Source organism: Drosophila bipectinata, chromosome 3L (genome assembly GCF_030179905.1).
Source record: "Drosophila bipectinata strain 14024-0381.07 chromosome 3L, DbipHiC1v2, whole genome shotgun sequence".
Classification (NCBI taxonomy): domain Eukaryota; kingdom Metazoa; phylum Arthropoda; class Insecta; order Diptera; family Drosophilidae; genus Drosophila; species Drosophila bipectinata.
Window position 1 is genome coordinate 18,559,243 of NC_091738.1, and position 21,633 is coordinate 18,580,875.

At 47.2% G+C, this 21,633-nt stretch overlaps 3 protein-coding genes and 1 long non-coding RNA gene across 6 annotated transcripts; 2 read left to right on the forward strand and 2 right to left on the reverse strand.

The window, feature by feature from the left end:
• Window positions 1-116: 116 nt before the first annotated feature.
• sstn (stepping stone) lies at window positions 117-4,068 on the reverse strand. The gene is made up of 3 exons (XM_017252089.3): window positions 3,802-4,068; window positions 3,590-3,710; window positions 117-2,638 (listed from the first exon to the last, which is right to left on the reverse strand). The coding sequence occupies exon 3, from the start codon at window positions 2,555-2,557 to the stop codon at window positions 650-652; it is 1,908 nt and encodes a 635-aa protein (XP_017107578.2). The 5' UTR covers window positions 2,558-2,638; window positions 3,590-3,710; window positions 3,802-4,068; the 3' UTR covers window positions 117-649.
• Window positions 4,069-4,124: 56 nt separating this feature from the next.
• Window positions 4,125-6,709, forward strand: GlyRS (glycine--tRNA ligase). 2 transcript variants are annotated; one of them, XM_017252088.3, is made up of 2 exons: window positions 4,125-4,211; window positions 4,299-6,709. In XM_017252088.3, the coding sequence occupies exon 2, from the start codon at window positions 4,545-4,547 to the stop codon at window positions 6,582-6,584; it is 2,040 nt and encodes a 679-aa protein (XP_017107577.2). In that variant the 5' UTR covers window positions 4,125-4,211; window positions 4,299-4,544; the 3' UTR covers window positions 6,585-6,709. The 2 variants fall into 2 exon arrangements, with proteins under 2 accessions (XP_017107577.2, XP_070135995.1); XM_070279894.1 differs by having other exon boundaries at window positions 4,183-4,211; window positions 4,279-6,709.
• Window positions 6,710-6,768: 59 nt separating this feature from the next.
• Window positions 6,769-8,376, reverse strand: LOC138926376 (uncharacterized). The gene is made up of 3 exons (XR_011442863.1): window positions 8,031-8,376; window positions 6,937-7,282; window positions 6,769-6,882 (listed from the first exon to the last, which is right to left on the reverse strand). It is a non-coding gene; the product is annotated as an uncharacterized lncRNA (long non-coding RNA).
• A 562-nt stretch (window positions 8,377-8,938) lies between these two features.
• LOC108132693 (CTP synthase) lies at window positions 8,939-21,458 on the forward strand. 2 transcript variants are annotated; one of them, XM_017252202.3, is made up of 4 exons: window positions 8,939-9,308; window positions 19,063-19,233; window positions 19,289-19,790; window positions 19,848-21,458. In XM_017252202.3, exons 1-4 carry the CDS (start codon window positions 9,143-9,145, stop codon window positions 20,890-20,892), a joined length of 1,884 nt encoding a protein of 627 aa, XP_017107691.1. In that variant the 5' UTR covers window positions 8,939-9,142; the 3' UTR covers window positions 20,893-21,458. The 2 variants fall into 2 exon arrangements, with proteins under 2 accessions (XP_017107691.1, XP_017107692.2); XM_017252203.3 differs by lacking the exons at window positions 8,939-9,308; window positions 19,063-19,233; window positions 19,289-19,790; window positions 19,848-21,458 and adding exons at window positions 14,420-14,617; window positions 16,825-17,117; window positions 17,583-17,732; window positions 17,796-18,974.
• The last annotated feature ends 175 nt before the right edge of the window (window positions 21,459-21,633 follow it).

The window sequence follows — 21,633 nt, forward strand, 5'->3', positions numbered from 1 at the left end:
AACTGAGCATATGGAGAGATATACATACATATAGGTTTTATCATCAGTTCTATTAATAAACTTATAAGCCTAGTTCTAAGAAGACTAAGATTTACTCCGATTTTGTTACAAAATTAATATTTATTTGTAGTTGTTATTGCTTGTCAATAATTAGTCTCCACTCGCATACAAAAGTATCTGTATAATTGTATAAAAATATCCTTAGATTAGTGTAAATATCATAGCTTATACACTCTGTAACAATTGCTAGTCAGTTTTGTGGCTTGTCTATGGTTAGTTATTTTATGTAAATGCTTTAGATTTATAAAGTATTTCCATACTTTGTAGGCATCCTGCCATAAGGCGATTTTGTATTCCCGTTTTGGAATAGTATTGTCCTGATTCGTTCTTCCATTAAATTATAAAATTAATTATAAAAGTTAAAAAGTTTCAATGTACAAATGGTCAAAAGTCATACAAATTTTGGCAATATTTTCAATGAGCATTTCTGTGTCAAAAATTTAGTTAAATCTTAAGTCTCTAATTCGTTAAAAGATATTTGTAAAGTTTTTGTTTTGTAGCTTCTACAAAGTCTTGTAGTCTACAAAGATATTTTAGTTAATCACATGAAACGGTTGAAGGTTTGTTAGTTCCCGCGCCGCCTTATAGGTCAGTTGGGGTTGCCGCCCTCCTTCTGCTTGAACTTGGTGGAATACTTGTAGAAGTCGGACATCTCGAAGGGCTTGGTCACCTCCTTGTACGGCTGGAAGGTGGCCTGCTGCACCACGGTCATGTTCTTCGGCGACTCGATGCGAATATCTGGCGATAAGCTGGCGGTGGCCACAGTCAGAGGTGGCGACACCAGAGCAATTTGCACGGCATTAGCCCCATGCGACATCCCACCTCCTATCTGGCTCAGATTCAGGTTTGAACTCTGGTTCTGGCTCTGAGTTGCGGGCGGAGGTCTGGGCGGCGGCGTCGGCTGTTGCATCTGACTCGGTTTCGGTGGTAGGTTCCTAAATGGTGGTATGTCCAGGGGTTCCAGTGGATATGACGCCGATATGCCCATCGTCTGCTCCATGGCATTCAGATAAGAGGTGGACTGGCTCAGTACGGCTTTGGAACTTGTGTTCACCGCGTAACTGGCACTGGGATAGTTCTGGGCAGAGCGCTGATTGGACATGGAGTAGTGCCTGCCGGACACCGACATGGATTGGGAGGAGAGCTTGGCCCTGGGTTTGCCGGAGGCCATGGCACCTGCCTGGTTGCCGCTACTGCTGTTGCTGCCAGCTGGACTGTGCGGCTGGGAGTCCATTTGCCTTATCACCGCCGGCCCATCCAACGAGGACTCCAGCCACTGCTTGGGCTTGGCCTTCTTCTCGATGGTGGTGGAGGAGGAGGACAGAGAGATCTCATCATGAGGGGCATAGCGACTGGCAGCCAGCATATCGCTGGAGTGTGACTTGGCATCTATGATTCCCAGCTGCGGAGGCGTGAGGGGGGCTATGTGGGATTGGGAGCGCCAGCGGTACTGCTGTTGGGCAGCTTCCATGTCCACAGAAACGTAGCTGGGGGCCAGGGATATAGCATCAAGTTGCCTTTGATGATGCATGGGGTTCCTCTGCTGCTGTTCGTAGCTGAGATTGCTGGGCGAAGCCAGCGGCGAGACATACTTCTTGATATTCTGACTGGATGTAATGAACCCGCCCTCGTTGTAGCTCTGATGCGTGGGCGATAGATAGTATTTGTCGCACTGGACCGTGATCAGCTGCTGTTGGGGGGCCACTTGTGGCGGTTGCCGCAGGGTGGCCACGTTGGAGGAGTTTGCCGAGTACATGGATATTACATCCGGCTGCGATCTCTGGTAGTTCATGTTCATCATGAGATGAGACTGCTGCTGCTGCTGCTGGTGTTGCTGGTGTTGCTGGCGCATAAATTGCATTTGACTGGGCGTGGGTGTGGGTCGCTTCTTCAGGGCGCTCTTCACCAGGGGCGGCTGCTGTTGGGCCATCTGCTGGGCCACGCCTATAACCAGCATATCGCCCGCTCCAGCCGATGGCGCTGGCTGGTAGTTGTCGTACTCCGAACTCCGATTCGACAGCGTTTCCGATTGCCGATTGTTGTTGTTGTTGTTGGTCATCTGACTTTCCCTGCTCTCCCGGCTGGTGGTGCTCTGTTTCCTCCTCAGAATGGAGCTATTTTCCCTCGCCAGGGACTGCAGCTGCTGTTCGTGCTTGTACTGCTGGGCCAACTGAGCGAAGAACTCATTGATGGACATGTGCTCGTAGTTGCCATTTATAATGGCCGTCTCCTGCTTCTGGATTTGCTGCAGCAGCCAGCTCTTCTCGCTCAGACGCTGCTCCAGTGCCTGTTTCCTGGCCTCCAGATTCTCCTTCTTGACTTTTGGATCATCCTCATTGTTGTTGTTGTTGTTGTTATGGTTGCTGCTGCTATGGTTGTTGTTTAAATTATTCAAATGGTTGTTGTTTGTGATGGTAGTGGAGTTGCTAGTGGTCGCCGCCTGTTCCTCATCTTTAAGACTGGCCATATTTCTGCTCTTGGGCGCTTTCAATTGCATCGCCAGTGGTTGGTTGGGTACTTCGGCTTCGTTGGTGGGTTGATTGGTGGTGCGGGTTATTCGATTATTATCGTGAGAATCCTAGAAAAGACAAGGCAGTCTTTGATCAGTCGTCTCCTAAGCTTGTTTTTATTTTTTAATATTTCATATAATAATGTTAAGGGAACTCGCAAGCTCTGATAGCTTTTGATTTTAGTTTAGTAAAGTTTAATATTTTTAAATAAAAGAGCTTAATCAGAGCTGTGAATTCCCAAAAACATTTCTTGTTTAGTTCAGAGTTAGCATTTTGGATTAACAGACGTGCACTAGTCGGTTAGATTCATTTGCCTTCTTGTTGAATTTTTTGTTTTTATGTACAGACTTAGTTTTTATTTGTTTTAGAGTTTTCCCGTTTTATCACGCACCACAACCACTGTATACCTTGAAGCAAACCCACTCCGAAAAAATGGCCAGAACATTAACCCAAACATAGAGTAGTTCGATGAGGTGTTTTTGTTTGTGTTTCATATGTTTCTTATAACTTTTTTTTCTGTTTTTGTACAGTCTAGTTGACCGACTTGGCCTTCAAAGCCGGCGATGACTTAATATCAAACGTGCAAAAGTCGTTGGATGGAGTGCTGTTACAGTGGATGCTCGCTGAGAGGAACCAAACTGGTTTTCCTTCAGCATTCACTGTGGGGGTTGGTTTCTAATTAAAGAACCGCCACTGTTTCATGCTAATGATGTAAATAGCACCGACCACACTTGGACAGAACAATGAACTTATGAGAGGAAGCAAACTACTTATATTTCAAGTTTAAAAAAATATATAAAAATTTAAAAAAGAAACAAATCTTAAAATCAAGTATTAAATACTTAAATCTTAATACATATTTTTTGTTTTGTGTAATTCCTATTGCCAACAAATGAATTATTTTGAATAATTAACAAAGATCGATTAAAATTAAAACCCACACACGATACAAAACAGTAAAAACAACAAAAACAGGTCAAGAACATAAAACTGTAAAACAAAAACAACTCTTAACTCACCTAAAGACACCTTTGTGATTGCTGGCCGTCTTTGTACCCAGTCTTCTTGTTGTTTTTGTTGTTGTTGTTGTGACTTTGCAACGTCGTAAAAACAAACCAGGCCCGTTATATGCGGCAATGCCTGTGAATGGGTAAACAAAATCAATTAGAAAATTTCGGCAAATTGGCCAAAACAACCGTATTAGTTGCTCAGGTGAGAGAGAGGAGCACACCTTTTCGTTTGTCGCTCAAAAATGCGGTCGCATAGCGTCACTTTCAGTGCAGCGCCGCGTCCTCACAAAATATGGAAACAAAAACAGCCTTGTTTTCTAGTTTAACTGCGCTTTGCCGTTGTTAGTGCAGTACGCGATTGAGCAATTAGAGGTCCGCACTTGAGATTAGCTTAACTAAATTAAAAAATTGAGCAAATTATACTTAAAACTCGTGAGCAAACAGCGATGCAGTGCTGCGCCTACATAATTAAAACAATATAGAGATGGCACTATCGAGTGCGTAGGTTCTATTGTTGATAACTATCGATAACGCCATTGTAAAGAAAGTGCTATAAAACGTCTTCCAATGCAGTGTTGCATGCCGGCAGACAAACACTCATCCACCAACAAAGTTGCAGCCGCAAGTGAAGGTATTTCAACAGAAACCAATTGGACGGTTTATTACATAAATTCGCAGTGCTAGCCGGCCAAATAAAGCCATCTTTATGTCATTACAGCTGTTGAAAGCGCTACCCTACCTGCGCAGCGCCACCGGATCTCTGAGATCTCAAATTCCCCGCACAACGTGGAGCAGTCACATTGCCAGCAAAGCACACGCGAAAGTGTTTCTCAGCACCACCTCACAAGCAACCGCCGCTGCAGCCGCATCACCACCCACTCAACCTCAAGGTTCGCCAGTCACCTGGGGCACCAAGAAGCAAAAGCGAAAGGTTAACTTGAGATCCGCCGCTGCCGAGTTCATAATGTCGAATCCCGAGATCGAAGCTCAGCTGGCTCCTCTGCGGGAGCGAGTCCAGGAGCAAGGAAACTTGGTGAGGGACCTTAAGGCCAAGGGAGCACCCGAGCTTGACGTAAAAAAGGCCGTGGCTGAGCTGAAGGCCCGGAAGAAGGTTTTGGAGGAAAAGGAGCTCGCCCTGACCCCCAGTGTGGTCAGCTTCGATCGCGCAAAGATGGAGGACCTTCTGAAGCGTCGATTCTTCTACGACCAGAGCTTCGCCATTTACGGCGGCATCACCGGTCAGTACGACTTTGGTCCGATGGGCTGCGCCCTGAAATCCAACATCCTGGCCCTGTGGCGACAGTACTTCGCTCTCGAGGAGCAAATGCTGGAGGTGGACTGCTCAATTTTGACGCCGGAACCCGTTTTGAAGGCCTCTGGACATGTGGAGCGCTTCGCTGACTTGATGGTTAAGGATGTGAAAACCGGCGAGTGCTTCCGTCTGGATCATCTCATCAAGCAGGCGCTGGAGAAGCTGTCGAAGGCCAAGGAGGCCACGCCCGCCTTGCAAGCCGAGTGCGAGGATATCATCATCAAGCTTGACGGCCTCAACAAGCAGGAGCTGGCCGATGTCCTGGCCAAGTACAACATCAAGTCGCCTCTGACCGGCAACGACTTGACCGAGCCAATCGAGTTCAACCTGATGTTTGCGACGCAAATTGGACCCACTGGCCTGGTCAAGGGATTCCTGCGACCGGAAACGGCTCAGGGTATCTTTGTGAACTTCAAGAGACTGTTGGAGTTCAACCAGGGCAAGCTGCCGTTCGCCGTTGCCCAAATCGGAAATTCTTTCCGAAATGAAATCTCTCCAAGATCTGGCCTGATTCGCGTGCGTGAGTTCACCATGGCGGAGATCGAGCACTTCTGCGATCCCGTGCATAAGGATCACCCCAAGTTTGGCAACATTAAATCCGAAAAGATGACCCTGTATTCCGCCTGCAACCAGATGGACGGAAAGTCTGCCTCTCAGGTGGAAATCGGCGAAGCTGTCGCCACCAAACTGGTGGCCAACGAAACTCTCGGCTACTACATGGCCCGCATCCAGCAGTTCCTGCTTGCCATTGGCATCAAGTCGGAGTGCCTGCGATTCCGTCAGCACATGTCCAACGAGATGGCCCACTACGCCTGTGATTGCTGGGATGCCGAGATCCTCACCTCCTACGGTTGGGTGGAGTGCGTGGGTTGTGCCGACCGCAGTGCCTACGATCTGGGCCAGCACACGGCGGCCACCGGTGTTCGTTTGGTGGCGGAGAAGCGGCTGCCAGCTCCCAAGACAGTGGAGGTCAGCGAAATCGTGCCCAACAAACAAGCCTTGGGAAAAACTTTCAAAAAGGAGGCGAAGAACATTACCGACGCTCTGGCTAAGCTTTCCCTGGAGGAAATCGGCAAAGTGGAGCAGCAACTGGCTGGAGATGGATTGTACAAGCTGACCCTGACCGACGGCCAGACCCACGAGCTGGGTAAGGACACCATCAGCGTGAAGCACTCCTCGAAGACGGTTCACGTGGAGGAGTTCATCCCCAGCGTGGTGGAACCTTCGTTTGGCATTGGTCGCATTATGTACGCGTTGCTGGAGCACAGCTTCCAGTGCCGCGATGGCGACGAGCAGCGCTGCTACTTCACCCTGCCCTCGCTGGTGGCGCCCATCAAGTGCTCCATCCTCCCGCTGTCCAATAACGCTGACTTCCAGCCCTACACCCAGAAGCTTTCCTCGGCGCTGACCAAGGCGGAGCTCTCTCACAAGGTGGACGACTCCAGCGGCTCCATTGGCAGGCGGTATGCCCGCACGGACGAGATTGCCATTCCCTATGGCATCACTGTTGACTTTGACACCCTGAAGGAACCCCACACAGTCACCCTGAGGGATCGCAACACAATGAAACAGGTGCGCGTGGGTCTTGAGGAGGTTGTGGGCGTGGTCAAGGACTTGTCCACGGCGCGAACCTCTTGGGAGCAGGTGACACAGAAGTATCCCCTCTTCGAGCAGCAGGAGGCCACCAAGTAACGTGGTCACCAATGAGATTCCTACGCCTGACACGCATTTACGGAGTTGCAGATTTTTCTAGAATTTTATACTTATGCCTAAAGTTGAATAAACATGGAACTATTAATGCTTTGCACGCTGAACAAATGAAATTATTTATTTTTTTTAAGAAAAATTATTTTAATTTTAAAGCAAGGTTTCTTGCTTCAATCAATTTTTGTTTTGATTGCGTTAATGTCTACACGGATTTTTATTTTTTGTTTGCAGTGCTTGCAAGTGACGCTCATTGCCGGAGACTTGTCAAGCTGTATATGAATGCCTGAAAAGGGAATATCTTAAAGTATGTAAATTAAATATGCATTTTCCATTTTACCATCTGAAAAGGCAAAAACTGGAGAATTGGTAGACGAGTACACGGTAGAAGAAGTAAACGTGTCTTGGGTATCAGTTTCAGCTACTTCCAAAATAGCTCTTTGAATTCTCCTGCGAAGCCGAACTCTACTTTGCTGTGATTTTAAAATTCTTAGCTCAGATGCCACGAAATCACCGAATACTTGATGATCATCTGCCTTATCAAGTAAAGCACTGGCCTTTTGAATAAGCAGATCTTTGTCCTTAAATTCGAGCTCGTCCCGCTTTCTTTTTTTGCCTTTGGATGTCCTTGGTATGTCATCAGATATCGAAAAAAGAGGCGAACATGGTGCGTTGTCACTTAGATCCTAAATATATGTACATATATGAAAAAGTTACGAAGTGATATGAAAATGTTACGAAATATTAAAAAATTTATTTGAATTTTCTTAGGTTGGGGAGAAACATTCTACAAACGAGTAGCTTAAAATTTCATCCGATTTTGAAAGTATTTGGAATTTTTCTCATTGTATCGGTGCATTAGACGGAAAACATATAAATATGAAGGCTCCGTCTAACAGTTGAAGTACCTACTTCGGCTATAATGGCACGCATTGCGTTGTGCTAATGGTGTTAGCAGATGCAAACTATAAAATAATTTATTTCGATGCAAATGAGGCAAAGGAAGAATTTCTGATGGAGGAATTTTTAAGGCATGTAGCCTATCATATGCGTTACAAAATGAACAATGTTCCTGAGGAGCAGCCACTTGCAGGTCGAGATTTAAAGGTGCCCTATGTACTTGTAGCGGATGATGCATTCTCATTGACCAAGATAACCAAGAAAGAGTCAAACCAAAAATATGCTCCGAATGGAACATTCGATAATGACGTTGATGGGGAAGTAGTACCAGGAACTTGGCGTAAAGATCTGACGTTAGAAGGAAACTGCATACCGATTCAAAGAAGTACGCAAAACTCTACTCAAGCGAAAGATATACGGGAAGAATTAAAAAATTGTTTTGTTTCGCACGATGGTGAAGTGTCATGGCAATACAAACATACATATATAAAATAAGTTATTACTACGATATGTTCAATAAATTGTACTACTTACCAAATTTTGAATTTTATAATTTTTTCCGTAGTCATTTTTTATAAATTTGAGCGCATTGAAAAACTCCCATTGGCTGGTATAGTTGTCCGATGTACCGTGGCCACTCTTCTTTTGTTGCACCCTGCGCACCTCTTGCAAAAATTGAGTACGCAAATTATGAATTTTTGTTTTTATTTCGTCATCCTTTTTGCATAACTTTTCAGCAATTTCGCAAAAAGCATTTTTCTTCTTATGCTTGTTTTTATAATCTTGTGAAGAGACATTCCATAAAACGGAATGATTCTCATATAATTCAATTAATTTAATCGTGTTCTCGCGATCCCACATGTTGCATTGCTTGCTGCAATAATGCGATTGAAAGGATATTGCAAGAAAAGCGCATGCAAACAAGCAAGCGCATGACGCAATAGAGATAGCGGTACAAAAATGTATGCAGACGACAAGCAAAAAATATTGCTGCAAAGCGAATTTGGTTGCAGCAATCAACTTGCTGCAAATTATCTGCATCGTGTGTACCTACATACATAGCTTTATATGTATTTCTGGGGAATGCATGAGGTTTATAATTTAGCTTAGTTTTCAGAAAAAAAACCCTTATAACACAAGTTAATATTGTATTTTTAATTGTAAATTTAAATCTAAAAAGAAAAAGTTAAAATAAGTTAAGTATTTTAGAATATTTTGCATGTAAATGTACTAAAACTATTTTCACATAATTTTTATAAAGAAACCTCAAATGTTTATCCTTAAATCGAGTATCTGTTTATAAACCTAAACCCCCTAACCCACATATTGGTTTATTTTCATTTGACATTCGATACCGCCGCGATTTAAATATTTTTCGCGCCATCGTAGTGCACTGGAATTCGACCGCCGTCGTTTACCAACACACACACGGGTATTCCGCGTCTAACGTTGGGTGGTCATACAGCCGGCTCCCTCAAATCGCAGATACGTATAAAATAAATCAACTTTTTGAGGCACCACGTGCAATTGAAGACAAATAAACGGCGCAATTGTCTCTCGGCAATCACTGTAAATTGAGTGACTCCCGCGAGATATCCCGGGTAAATCGATAATCAGTAATCCGAGTGTTGCGAATCGAGATAAAAATGAAATACATCCTGGTTACTGGCGGCGTCATCAGCGGCGTGGGAAAAGGCGTGATAGCATCCTCGTTCGGAACGCTGCTCAAATCCTGCGGCCTGGATGTCACCTCGATCAAAATCGATCCCTACATCAATATTGATGCTGGAACCTTCTCGCCATATGAGCACGGTGAGTTCTATAATTTGTTTTAATATTATATATTGGCGTATAGTATAGTATAGCGCTTAAGACAGCAGGAAAAGAATTTTTTGGCAAATTTTCAATGTGATACACGGAGACAAGTTGTATGTGTGTGTGCGTGTTTGTGTTTGTATGTATCGGAATCTGCAGGTACTTGCATTTAACGTTGCAAGATTGTTGTAATGTAGATGTGTTGTTGTTGTTGTCAAAGGTCACGCGCCACGAGGCGTGAGAAAGAGAGATGGGTAGTGGGAGAGTTAAACTCTGTTGCCATGAGGTGAAAGTGCTTTCGCGCCAAAAGCCCACATCATTAATACTCGCAGAAAGCCGAAAGCAAAACCAGTATTATGGTAATGCCAACAACATAAACAAGTATTATTTATAAATCAAAACTATATACATACCATTGTAAATTATTAAACTGTAAAATAAAGCAAAAGTGGCGTGTTAGACGAAACGTGGGAGTGTGAAAGAGATAAACAGAGTACACAGCAGACTGTCAGCTGTTTTAATCTATCGCCTCTCTCAAAACAAAATGAAAACAACAAGTATTAGCACGTGTTACTTAACTCTCTGAACTTAATACGAAGGCTCGTGTTTGTAAACAAATAAAAAACGCAGTTAATAAAATCGTTAGATTATTAAAGCTCACTACACTTAATAACCGTGTTAACATTTTGACGAAAACGTTATCTCTTTTAGGCACCAGTCTCTCTCCCAGTTGTGCTCTCTGTTTTGACTCTCTCTCATTGTAAAAAGCCGCCCTCAGCCGGTGGATTATTGTTTTTGTTGCAGTTGCTTGACATTGAAAATGAAAGTTTTTTATTTTCCGTTGCTCTTGCTTTGCTCTTTCCCTTTTCCCTTTTTTTTTTCTTGCTTTCCTTCTGTTTGTTTTGGTTTTTATTGTCGGAGGTTGCATGTGTTTGTTTTATTGAAGGAAATGAAATCCATTTACGTGCGGATTAAAAATAACGATTGAAGATCCGCGACCGATCCGAAATCAATGGATATTCAATTAAAACTGAAGCTCTTGGTCAAAAAATTATTAACTGAGAGTGATTTTGATTATGCATTGAGTGTTATCTGTAGCTCTCTTGCTTCATAGGCTCAGTTATTTCCTCTCCCATGTGCTCACCTCGACCCCCTCGTAACTCTTCCCAGCCCAACCCCCTTTTTCGGCCAAAAGAACTTCCTCCACCGAAATGGCAACCAAATGGGCGCCAACGAAGCACAAACTTATTTATGCAACGTGCCAATGCAATTACACAGCCTGCACTTGTATAGGTGAGCCAATTTGAGGGTGCGGGCGTTGCACAGTGCGTATATTTGTATGTGACGCAGCGTTGAACTGCCATGATTGCAGCAGGGACGCTCTACACGTGTTTTGGTTACTTAAAAAAAAAAACAAATAAAAATTGTTTTTATATTAAATTAGTCATTTCTTTTGAATACACACTTTTAAGAATTTCTTAGATGATAGGTAATAGTTTGACATTTTGTAGTGTAGATATGGCCTCTGGAAATTGGCAACTGCCCACCGACCAGCTCGCACACACACCACCCACTGTCCACCTCTCCAGCTATCAGGGGACTTCTGTCTGCCGCCTGTCATTTGCATTTTTCGCCCAGCCTCAGCTTCGTTTTTGGGGGTCGAATTGCACAGAATGCATTTCTGTATTTCTGCTCATTTATTGTGTTGTTGTGCCCGGCGGGCGATGAGGTTGGGTCTCTCTGCCGACGTCGCAGCCGGCGATGGCGTCGCCGCCAGCTGCGGCACATGCGTGTGCTTCATTTGTTTTGCGTTAATTTCGCTGTGGTGTGAGTGTGAGCGCGAGTGGGAGTACGAGAGTCCGTGCGATAAAAGGGACGTGGTGGAGTGAGCATAGGGTGGGGAGGGGAAAATGCCATGGGCGGCCATATTGGCCGATGCCACTGCCGCTGCGTTCTTTCTTTGAGGGTGTCTCTTCTTCTAGCTTTGAGTGCTTTATTGTTGTTGTTGTTGTTTGCCTCTGCCTGGGTCTTGCTGCTCGTCATCTGCCGCTGGCTTTTGCTTATTCTTCCGAGGCTTTTGCGTGTTTTGTGCTCCGTCATGCCCCCCCACCTCTACACCTCACCACATTAGCGTTTTTAGCCATAAAAGAGCCAGCCTCAGAGCTGGCCCCTCTGCTCCCCCCACTCCATTCGCCTCGTCTCTCTCTCTCTTTCTCTGTGTGTGTGTGTGTGGGTCTCTGTCTGCCCATTTGGTTGTGTGGCCGTCATCGGCGCGTCAACATCGTTAGCAGCTGTTGCTCTTTGCCTGTGCGCCATTAACTGCCGCCCCCCCTTATCACCCGCGCCCTATCGAGACCCCTCGCTTTTCGCCTCCTGTTGGCCTGCATTTGCTTTGTTGCTGCTTTCCTGCTTGCGCATTCGTTACGCTCACGTTTCGCGACGACAAAATGCTTGGGCCTCCACTGCCGATACCGATGCCGACGCTGATGCCGGTGTTGTTGCCACTGCCTCTGCTTGTGCTGCTGCCCCTTTATCACGCTCCCGCCCAGCCCTGTGCGTGTGCTGCTATATACAGTGGAGACTCGAATAACTCCAAAAATAAGCCCATTTTAAGTTCTTTAGTTACTGATTATACATAAGTTATATTTATTTTTTTGTGATTAATTTTAAATTACAATTCGAGTTGACTATTTCGCTCTTTCGAAGCTCCACTGTCTTCATATACATATGCCCATCGTGTGTGTGCAAAAATTAAATGGAAAATAGCATTTCGTGGCTGCTCTCCACTAGGATGTGTCCGCCGCTGCTGGCTGGCGTCTGAGGTTGAGTGCCTGCCCAAGCGCCCACCCCTATGCGACCACCCGCCTACCCCACCCCCTCCAGTTTCGCCCCCTCATTTGCCAGCACACGCACACCCACCACAGTACAGTTTACTGCTGCTGCTGCTGCCCTGCTGCTGGGCTCGCACGTGTTCGTGTGTGCGTGCGTTCTACGGCTTCATAAGCTTCAATCTTGTGTCTGGCCGAAAGTTTTGCTCCTCTCCTGCAATAACTTTAAGCATAGCTTATGGACCGCTTTAAGTAATTACATTGGGGCCCGAGGAATTATCCCTAATTGACCGTTAGAAAATGAGCTTACTTTTGGGTTGATAAAGGGAGCCTTTCTCTTGATTTTTTTTTGTTTGTTTGAGTAAGTTGTGATAATAAGGTGATATTGTTAATTGAGTGACTTACTCTTATGTTTTTAAAAAGAGTTAGTTTTTTGAGTGGTTTTTTGTTGTCTTTTTTCATTAATCTGACATCTCAAAAGTCCTTCTCAGATATTCCTATCCTTCTGGGTTTCATTAGGCGGCCAAGTTTGGTTGGAAAAACCTGCCTTCTATCTTAAATAAGATCTAATTTCCTGGCGCTTCCTGCGCTAACGGTAATTCCGCATCAGGAGCATAATTCTCCTGGTTAATTGTAAGAAATGAAATTCGGAGCTGGTGCTGCTGGTAGCTTCTGCTGCTGGTAGCTTCTGCTGCTGTCCAATCGCACTTGCCCCTTATTATATCGCGTTATATTACAAGTTCTCCATGCTGCCACCTCACACTTGCCGTGTCTGAGCGACAGGCGCCAGAGAAAGGGGGGCGGGGCGGGGGAGGAAAAAGAAAATGCGGCGAAAAGCTAGAGGAAGAGCGGTAGCCGGAGCCGGAGCCACAGCCAAATTCACGTCGATTCACGTTGCACCGCCCCCGCTGCTTTTGATGTCTCCTCGCTGCTCCGCCACTGCCTTGCCTCTGGCCCCTGTCGCGTGATTTTAACGAGCCTCCCCCCCACACTCGCCACCCCCCCCGCATTGCCACCTTCCGCTGTCCCACCTCGTCCGCGCGCGCTCTTCATGGTTTATGCTTTTTTGCTCGCTTCCGCGCCTTGATTGTTGTTGGATAGTAGACGCATGCAGTAGGCAGAAGCAGCAGGCTGGCAGCAGGAGCAGAAAGAAGAAGAGGAAGGGAGGTTGGTGGGCGGGGGGGGGGGGGGGGGGGGGGGGGGTGGGGGCAGAGCGAAGCGAAAAGCAAAGCAGCAGGCTGGCACTCAACGATGGCGGCGGCCGTTTTTAGCGTTTGTGCGCGATTCCCCCCCACCATCTGCCCTACATCCCCATCCCACACACACACACACACACTCTCGTTTCGTGTGTTTGTCGGTGTGTGTGTGTCGCGCCGGCAAAAGCAAAAGCTTGTGGCGTGGCTTTGGCTTTGGCGATGGCTCTCGCATCGCATCGCAGCGCCTGTGTGCCTTGCCTGCTCCCCTATTGCCCCACCCCTTCTCCCCTGGATGGCTCGTTGGCTCGACAGCCGGGCCTGGGCCTCCTCGCTGGCGTTTTTTGCGTTTCAGTGTGCGCTTCCAATGCCCTTTCTTATCTGAAGGACATTAAAATTCAAGAGGTGTTTGAGGAAGTAAGGATATAAATTATCTTGGTAATAGGATATTATTTTAAATAATTAATTTTTTATTTTTTAAAGATAGAACTCTTATCTTCTCAACGATAATATTAATTTCTTATGAGGTAGGGTATTCCGACTTCGGACTGCCTTGGACTGGCTTCCTTTTGTACTTTTTTCTCCTTTTTTTTTCATATTATTTTGCCTGCCTGCTGCTGCTGGCCTGGCTCTGAGTTGGCTTGGCTGGCTGGCTGGCTGGCTGGCTGGCTGGCTGGCTGGCTGGCTGGCTGGGGCTGGCTGGCGTCGTTTCAGCTGGCACGTTTTGTTGGCCTGGCTCGCTTGGCTTTTGGGGGCTTGGACCTGTGACTGGGCCTGAAACTGCCACTGCTGCCACAGCCACTGCCGCCTCTGCCTCTGCCTCTGCCTCCCGGCACTTGGCTCATGGCTTTCGGTTGTCGGTTGATGGCGGATGGCTGCAGCCTGACGCAGTGACGGCGGGCGGTGGTGGGGGTGGGACGAGGGTGCTTCGGCGGTGGCGGTGGCGGCGCGTCAACGGCAATGGGCAACAGCAGCAGCACCAGCAGCAGCAGAAGCAGCAAAAGCAGAATCGGCGGCAATGGCAGCCGCCGCGGCAGCAGCGACAGCGGCGCTTCGCACTTTGCTCTGCTGAATTTTCAATTTCAGTTGTAAGCTGACTGCAATCAGCAGTGGTTCGCCTTTGGTTCGCAATTCGCAATTCGGCCGAGAGTTCGGATTCGACTCGCTTCTGTCGCTCGGGCACGCCGCGCTCGCTCCTCGGGAAATAACGGCAAAACGGAAAACGGGCAAACAGAATACGGTCTACGCTGTCCGAGCGCCAACTTTTCGATTATAAACTTTGGCGGTAACATACGACCACCCACTGGGCAAACTTAACTCCCTGCCACCCACCACCCACTACCCGCCACCCACGCGCCCAACGCCCACATCACGTTAGTTGCGGCTCCTGGCGCGCTAATTTTGCATACACATGTACATGTGTGTGTGTGTGTGTGCGAATTAAAACACACGCATACCATCATGTGTGAGAGTGTGCGTGTTTTATTGATTTTATAGAGCAACAAAAACAGCAACTATATAGTTTACTGCCTCCCCCTTCCTCCCCTCCCCGTCATCAGCCTATCGGCACTCTTCCTTTGCTCTTCGTTCCTGGGCTAATTTCAATGACAGTTAAAGCGAGAGAGTGGGGATGGGGAGCAAAGAATAGGTAAAGATTAAGAGGGGGAGAGAGGGAGATTAAAGCTGATGGAAAGCGAAATTTAACCGTTTAAAGTTTAGAGATGGGAGTTTTGAAGATGAGAATTAAAGCTAACGGGAAATGGAAGAATTTGAGTAATTAAGGACCTGCCAAGTAATCTGAAGCTAAAGAACCACCGGAAATGGTTATCTTTTCTATAGCTTGGATGAATCCAAAGCCTTTATTCCATAGTTGACCTATAAATGTTTTAGCATCACGCCTTATCTCGATTAGACTTCACTGATAAGCTGCCACCGCCAGCCGAGGAAATCAAAGTTTGGGAAACAATTTCCAGCAGATCCACTTAGCTGCCAATTTCCCAACCAACAGCTTCCAGTTTGTGTCAGAGTGTGTGTGTGTGTGTGTGTCGCTGTGAGGGGCCTCATAACTTTCCTCGGCGGGTCCAAACTTGTGAAATTCTTGGCTACTAGCCGAGGAGCCAGCCAGCCCATCTCCCCAGTTACCAAGCTCGCAAAATCAAGCACCTCGGCGGCAGCTGGGCCAGCCTTTGCGCTCCATCCACCACCCCCTCACCTCACCACACCTAACAACACTGTCGCCGGCAGTTTTTGCCCATAAAAACGGCAACGGGCAACAACGGCAGTGGCGGCACCAACAACAGCAACACCAACAACAGCAACAACAACAAAGACGAAAACGAAAATTTAACGACTGCGCAACGTGACGCATTATTTGTCTGGCTTGCTGGGTCTCCGGTCTCGGGTCTCTTGTCTGGTGCCTGCAGCAAAGCTATAGCTATAGCTGTGGCTGTTTCTGTTGCCGTAGCTGCCGCCAGAAATTGCTTTTACTCGCTGGAATATATAGTATGTGTGTACGGCCTGTGCTTCAGCCTGTGCTACAGCCTGTGCCTGTGACTCTGCCTGCCTCCGCATCCGCACCTCATCAGCCCTCCCGCCATACTGCACCCCGCCTGCCACACAACAGTCAGTCCCCATAGTCCGCAGTCAGCAATCCACACTCCACGCTGCCGTTTTTAGTATTTCGCACTCTGTGCACGGCAAACATTTTTGCATGACTGACTGAATGCCGCCGCCTGCGCCTGACTCACACTCACACCAACACACTCGCACACAGATGCACTGGGGCCAGACAATGCACTTAGAGAAAAAGGTAGTCGATATGAATTATTGAATATCTACTATTGAGGAACCTCAAAATGAGCAACTTTTTTAAAAGAAAGACCTAAAAAAAAAAAAATAATATTAATACCTACCTATATTTACATTTCTCTCAGTGTATTTGCTTATTGCAAAAGGGGGGCGGTGGACAGGAAGAGGCCGAGGGAGCAGTGCAGAGCAGACCAGGCCAGGCCAGGCGAGTGGAGTAACTGTTGGCTGGTCGTCGCCGTCTGTCTCTGTCTCGCTGTCTCTGTCGCTGGCCCGGCCTGGCGTGTTTATAATTTGATTTCGCTGCTTCTTTCCTGCCTTCGGCCGGTCTTTTCGCGCAAGGAGGGGAAGTGTCGTCCGGAGGAGGATGAGGTGGGGATGGTGGAGAATTCGGAGACGGAGAGCAGAGCAAAGCGAGCAGCGCAGAGCAGCATTTCCTGTCGCTCGGCTCGCTCGTTTCGGGCCTAGGCCCAAGGAAGGAATCTTTAATGAAGTTATTGTGTTAAGTTGGAGGTTGTTGTTTTTGTTGCGCCCCCTGCAGAGATGTGGTCAAAGAGCACTGGACGATGCGGTGCTCATTGATCGCGACTAACTTGGTGTGGGTGAGCGAGAGCGGGTGGAATGGGAGGGGGGGTGCTAGAGTCGAGGCGAGCTCAGCGCCTAATTGCTTTTCTTCATTTCTCTCAGTGCGCTCTTTTCCGGTGGCCGGTGGTGGGGCTGCATTTGGCATTCACCGTTAGCCGACGGACAAGTGAAACAGCAGAGGAGGGGAGCCAGTGAATTAAACGAGCGCGAGTGAGACAAAGCAAACCATTTGAGCGAAAAGATGGCGCCAAAAAAGTCCACCATTGTGCTCAATGTGGAGCAGTTCATTCACGACATCGAGGAGCGTCCGGCCATCTGGAATCGCAATTTTCACTGCAACAAGGCCTTTCTCGAGCAGATGTGGGACGAGCTGAGCGGGGCGCACAAGCTACCGAGTAAGTAGAGCATATGGCCAAAAAGGTTTGTCAGTGGTGCCAAAAAAAAAGAAGTGATTGTGGTTTAGAGAAAATAACGGTAAAAGCTTATGAAATTATTTTCACCGTTATTAGCCAGTAATTTTTTTTTTTTTTTTTTTTTTTTTTTTTTTTTGTAATAGCAGGGTAATGTTTATTTAAAACTGTCCATTAGGGACAACCATTAAATTTTATCACGTAAACTTCACGTATAGATATTTTTAAATATTAATATGGTAGAAAAAAAAATTAGAGTAGTAAGGGGAGGTCCAGCGGGTGTGTCCTTTTAAGTCTTCTGGGTTGCTCGCATTAGCCAGTAATGATTGAAATTTTTAAAACCGCTCAAAAGCTAACTTGGCATCACTGACAATGACTCCACTCAACTTCTATTGTCATCTTTTTGTTTCTGTCTTGCCCATTTCCGCTCCTGCTATCCTGCTCTCCCAGAGATCGTGCTCAAGGCCAAGTGGAAGGGTCTGAGAGATAATTTTAGAGTGGAGTACAAGAGAATACCGCGAGCGGATAACGGTGATTTCCTAGTGGATCCCGCCACTTTCGAGTCCAAGTGGCTGCACTACTACGCCTTGCTGTTCCTAAGTGAGTTATTTCATTAATCATATAGAATTATGATTATTGGTTATATCGAATCCAACCCTTTAGCTGATCACATGCGGCATCGATTACCCAAGAACGAGCAGGATCAGTCCTTCTACTTTAATCAACAAAGCCAAGATTGCGAGAAGACCGTCGTGGAACCGGATCTAACCAACGGCTTGATACGTCGACTGCAGGACAGTGACGAGGACTACGACGAGGAGGACATGGAGGCAGAGGCGGACGGAGAAGCCAGCGAAGCCACCATGGAGGATGCGATGCCTACACCCCCAGCCGCCCATCAAACCAACCAAGTGAGCACCACGCCCCTGGCCACAGGTGCCCTCAAGGCCCAGGAGGAAGCCCATCAGCAAGCCCTTCTGAAGGCGGGACTGCTGCGTGCTCAGCTGCTGGAGTTGGATAAGGAGGCCGAGGATCTGAGCAAGAAGCCCCCGCAGCAGCAGCAGCATCCGCAGGTTCCTCTAGTCCAAATGCTTGTGGAACCACCTGCTGCTCACTGCTCGCCGCCTCCCATGGTGACCACCACCTCTGCTCAAGTTCCACAGGCCGGATCGACGGCCGTTTTGGCTCCGGCTACCACCACATCCGCCTCCTCCGTGTCATCCAATGGAGCGCCATTGGGCGGCAAGAGATCGGTATCACCTCCACCCCTCTACAACAAAGCGCACCACCCACTGGCCACCCTGGCAGCAGCACATCACGCCGCCAAGGAGAGAGGGGAGGACTTTGGAGGAAGTGCAACCACTGGAGAGCACTTGAATTTCACGCAACACTCCTACGCTAATGGTCTGATACCTGCACTAAAGCTGAAGCGACCACGACTGTCCGAAGATAGCAACTTCAATGGTTCCTCAACGATGGACACGCCTCTGGTGCCGGAAGACGACGACTACCACTATTTGCTGAGCCTGCATCCGTACATGAAGCAGCTCACGGCAGCCCAGAAACTACGCATCCGCACCAAGATACAAAAGCTCATCTTCAAGGAGCTCTACAAGGAGGATCTCGAGGAGTCCAAGTAGTGCAACACCTCGAATACCTCTAGAATAAGCCGAAGACTGTACATACTCCCTGTAGCCCAGTAGACCGTAAGGATTATGCTTAGTTTTGTCCATGCCATGCTACTTGATTGATTTCTAGTTGAGCGCCACTCCAAGGAAAGCTGGGAGTGGGCCATTTACGCCTAAGCACAAATACCTTTAAAATAAAAGTATTTACTTTAAAGATCTGCGATTTCCAATTATTTGGGGGATGAGGGCTTGTACTCCATTGTACTGTGTAAAGATTAATCCTAATCCTTATGATCTTTTAGGTGAAGTATACGTTTTGGACGATGGCGCCGAGGTGGACCTCGATCTGGGCAACTACGAGCGGTTCTTGGACATCACCCTGCACAGGGACAACAATATAACCACCGGCAAGATTTACAAGTTGGTCATCGAAAAGGAACGCACTGGGGAGTACTTGGGCAAGACCGTTCAGGGTGAGTTCAAAATAAATATCTGTTTAGAAGCCATTTTCATAGATTCCTTTCACAGTTGTCCCACACATTACAAACGCCATCCAGGACTGGGTGGAGCGCGTGGCTCAAACACCTGTCCAGGGCTCGTCGAAGCCACAGGTGTGCATCGTAGAGTTGGGCGGCACTATCGGCGATATTGAGGGCATGCCTTTCGTGGAGGCCTTCCGCCAGTTTCAGTTTCGGGTGAAGCGAGAGAACTTCTGCGTGGCCCACGTGTCGCTGGTTCCCCTGCCCAAGGCCACCGGTGAACCAAAGACCAAGCCCACCCAGAGCTCGGTGCGGGAGCTGAGAGGCTGCGGCCTGAGTCCCGACTTGATTGTCTGCCGATCGGAGAAACCCATTGGCCTCGAAGTTAAGGAGAAGATCAGCAACTTCTGTCACGTGGGCCCCGACCAGGTGATCTGCATCCATGACTTGAACTCCATTTACCACGTCCCGTTGCTGATGGAGCAGAACGGCGTCATCGAATACCTCAACGAAAGGCTTCAGCTCAACATCGACATGAGCAAGAGGACCAAGTGAGTGTGTATGGTACAGGTGGTCCATTCAAGGTACTAATCTGTGGTCGCTTTCAGGTGCCTTCAGCAGTGGAGGGACTTGGCTCGTCGCACGGAGACAGTGCGTCGCGTGGTTACTATCGCCATTGTGGGCAAGTACACCAAGTTCACGGACTCGTACGCCTCCGTAGTTAAGGCCCTCCAGCATGCTGCTTTAGCGGCCAACCGTAAACTGGAGTTGGTCTTCATTGAATCGTGCCAGCTGGAGGAGGAAACGCTGCAGACCGAACCCAGCAACTACCACAAAGAGTGGCAGAAGCTCTGCGAAAGCGATGGCATCCTGGTGCCCGGTGGCTTCGGCTCCCGCGGCATGGAGGGAAAGATCCGGGCCTGCCAATGGGCGCGAGAGAACAAGAAGCCGCTTCTCGGAATCTGCTTGGGCCTCCAGGCAGCTGTAATCGAATTTGCTCGGAACAAGCTTGGCCTGAAGGACGCCAACACTACGGAAATCGATCCGAACACAGCAAACGCCCTGGTAATCGATATGCCGGAGCACCACACGGGCCAACTGGGTGGCACTATGCGGTTGGGCAAGCGGGTAACCATTTTCAGCGATGGCCCCAGCGTTATCCGGCAGATGTACGGCAATCCCAAGACGGTCGAGGAGAGGCATCGGCACCGGTACGAGGTGAATCCCAAGTACGTGCCACGATTGGAGGAACAAGGAATGCGCTTCGTGGGCACCGACGAGGAGAAGACTCGCATGGAGATTATCGAGCTGAGCGGTCATCCCTACTTTGTGGCCACCCAGTACCATCCGGAGTACTTGTCGCGCCCCCTGAAACCGTCTCCGCCCTTCCTTGGCCTAATTCTGGCCTCAGTGGATCGATTGACGCAATACATCCAGCGTGGTTGCCGGCTTTCGCCCCGCCAGCTGTCCGACGCCTCCTCGGACGAAGAGGAGACTGTACGTGGCTTGGCCGGAGCTACAAAGTCGCTTAAGGCCCTGAAGCTCCCCACCTCTCCGCGGAATGGAATTTCAAATGGCTGCAACGGCAGCTCCAGCACTTCAGACGGCGAGGGGGCCTGCGGAGGCATCGATATCCCCAATGGCCACCAATAAACAGTTATATAATCTAAAAATTCTTAAAATATGAAAACATTAGAGATGCTTTTGTGTGTAAAGGAGGATGAAGTCGAATATTAAATCGAAGGGATGGAAAGAAATCGGAGAATATGTTACAAAGCAATAGTCGAATACGAACTTTGATAAGAAAGTGGTTCCAATAATGTCACAAAGAGTCCATGGAGACTATGGAAAGTGTATATTTCATCCCCGAGAACCCAAGTCGACTCATCCCAATGTGTATAGCCTCGCGTGTGTCTTCTTGGTCGGAAACGAACTAAACTACTTAGTTTGTAATCTCTACTAAAATTATAATTATTTGACTTGATTATGATTCTTGTTAGTTAAGCGAAAAGAGTGTTTAATTTAAAGTTTAAATTTAAAACAAAAACTAAAGAAAAAAAAAGGATAAATAAGCATAAAGCGATACCTTACTTTATTTTTAGATAAACCATGAATTAATTAAATATAAACTGTGTGTTATTTATGATTTCGGTGGGGGTTCTATTTCAGTTTGTTTTTTTAGAAATAAAATTGTTTAATAATAAAATTTATGAAACTTATTCGGTGTTTATTTATATACTTAAATGAGGCTTAAGAATTTTAAAGAGGATGCCCTGTCTGAATCTCAACTCCTTCCATTTATTTTTATTTAAACTTTCACTTTTAAAACAAATCTCTTATTTTATTTTGTATATATATGTCTCTATTTCACATTGACACTGAAATCCTCTGAGA

Bases quoted from the DNA above. Each gene is read 5' to 3' on its own strand.
- sstn (XM_017252089.3), bottom strand. From the start codon at position 2,557: ATGCAATTGAAAGCGCCCAAGAGCAGAAATATGGCCAGTCTTAAAGAT.
- GlyRS (XM_070279894.1), top strand. From the start codon at position 4,287: ATGTCATTACAGCTGTTGAAAGCGCTACCCTACCTGCGCAGCGCCACC.
- LOC108132693 (XM_017252202.3), top strand. From the start codon at position 9,143: ATGAAATACATCCTGGTTACTGGCGGCGTCATCAGCGGCGTGGGAAAA. The intron at 9,309-19,062 runs GTGAGTTCTATA...ATGATCTTTTAG, and splicing joins CTTCTCGCCATATGAGCACG to GTGAAGTATACGTTTTGGAC. The intron at 19,234-19,288 runs GTGAGTTCAAAA...TTCCTTTCACAG, and splicing joins CTTGGGCAAGACCGTTCAGG to TTGTCCCACACATTACAAAC.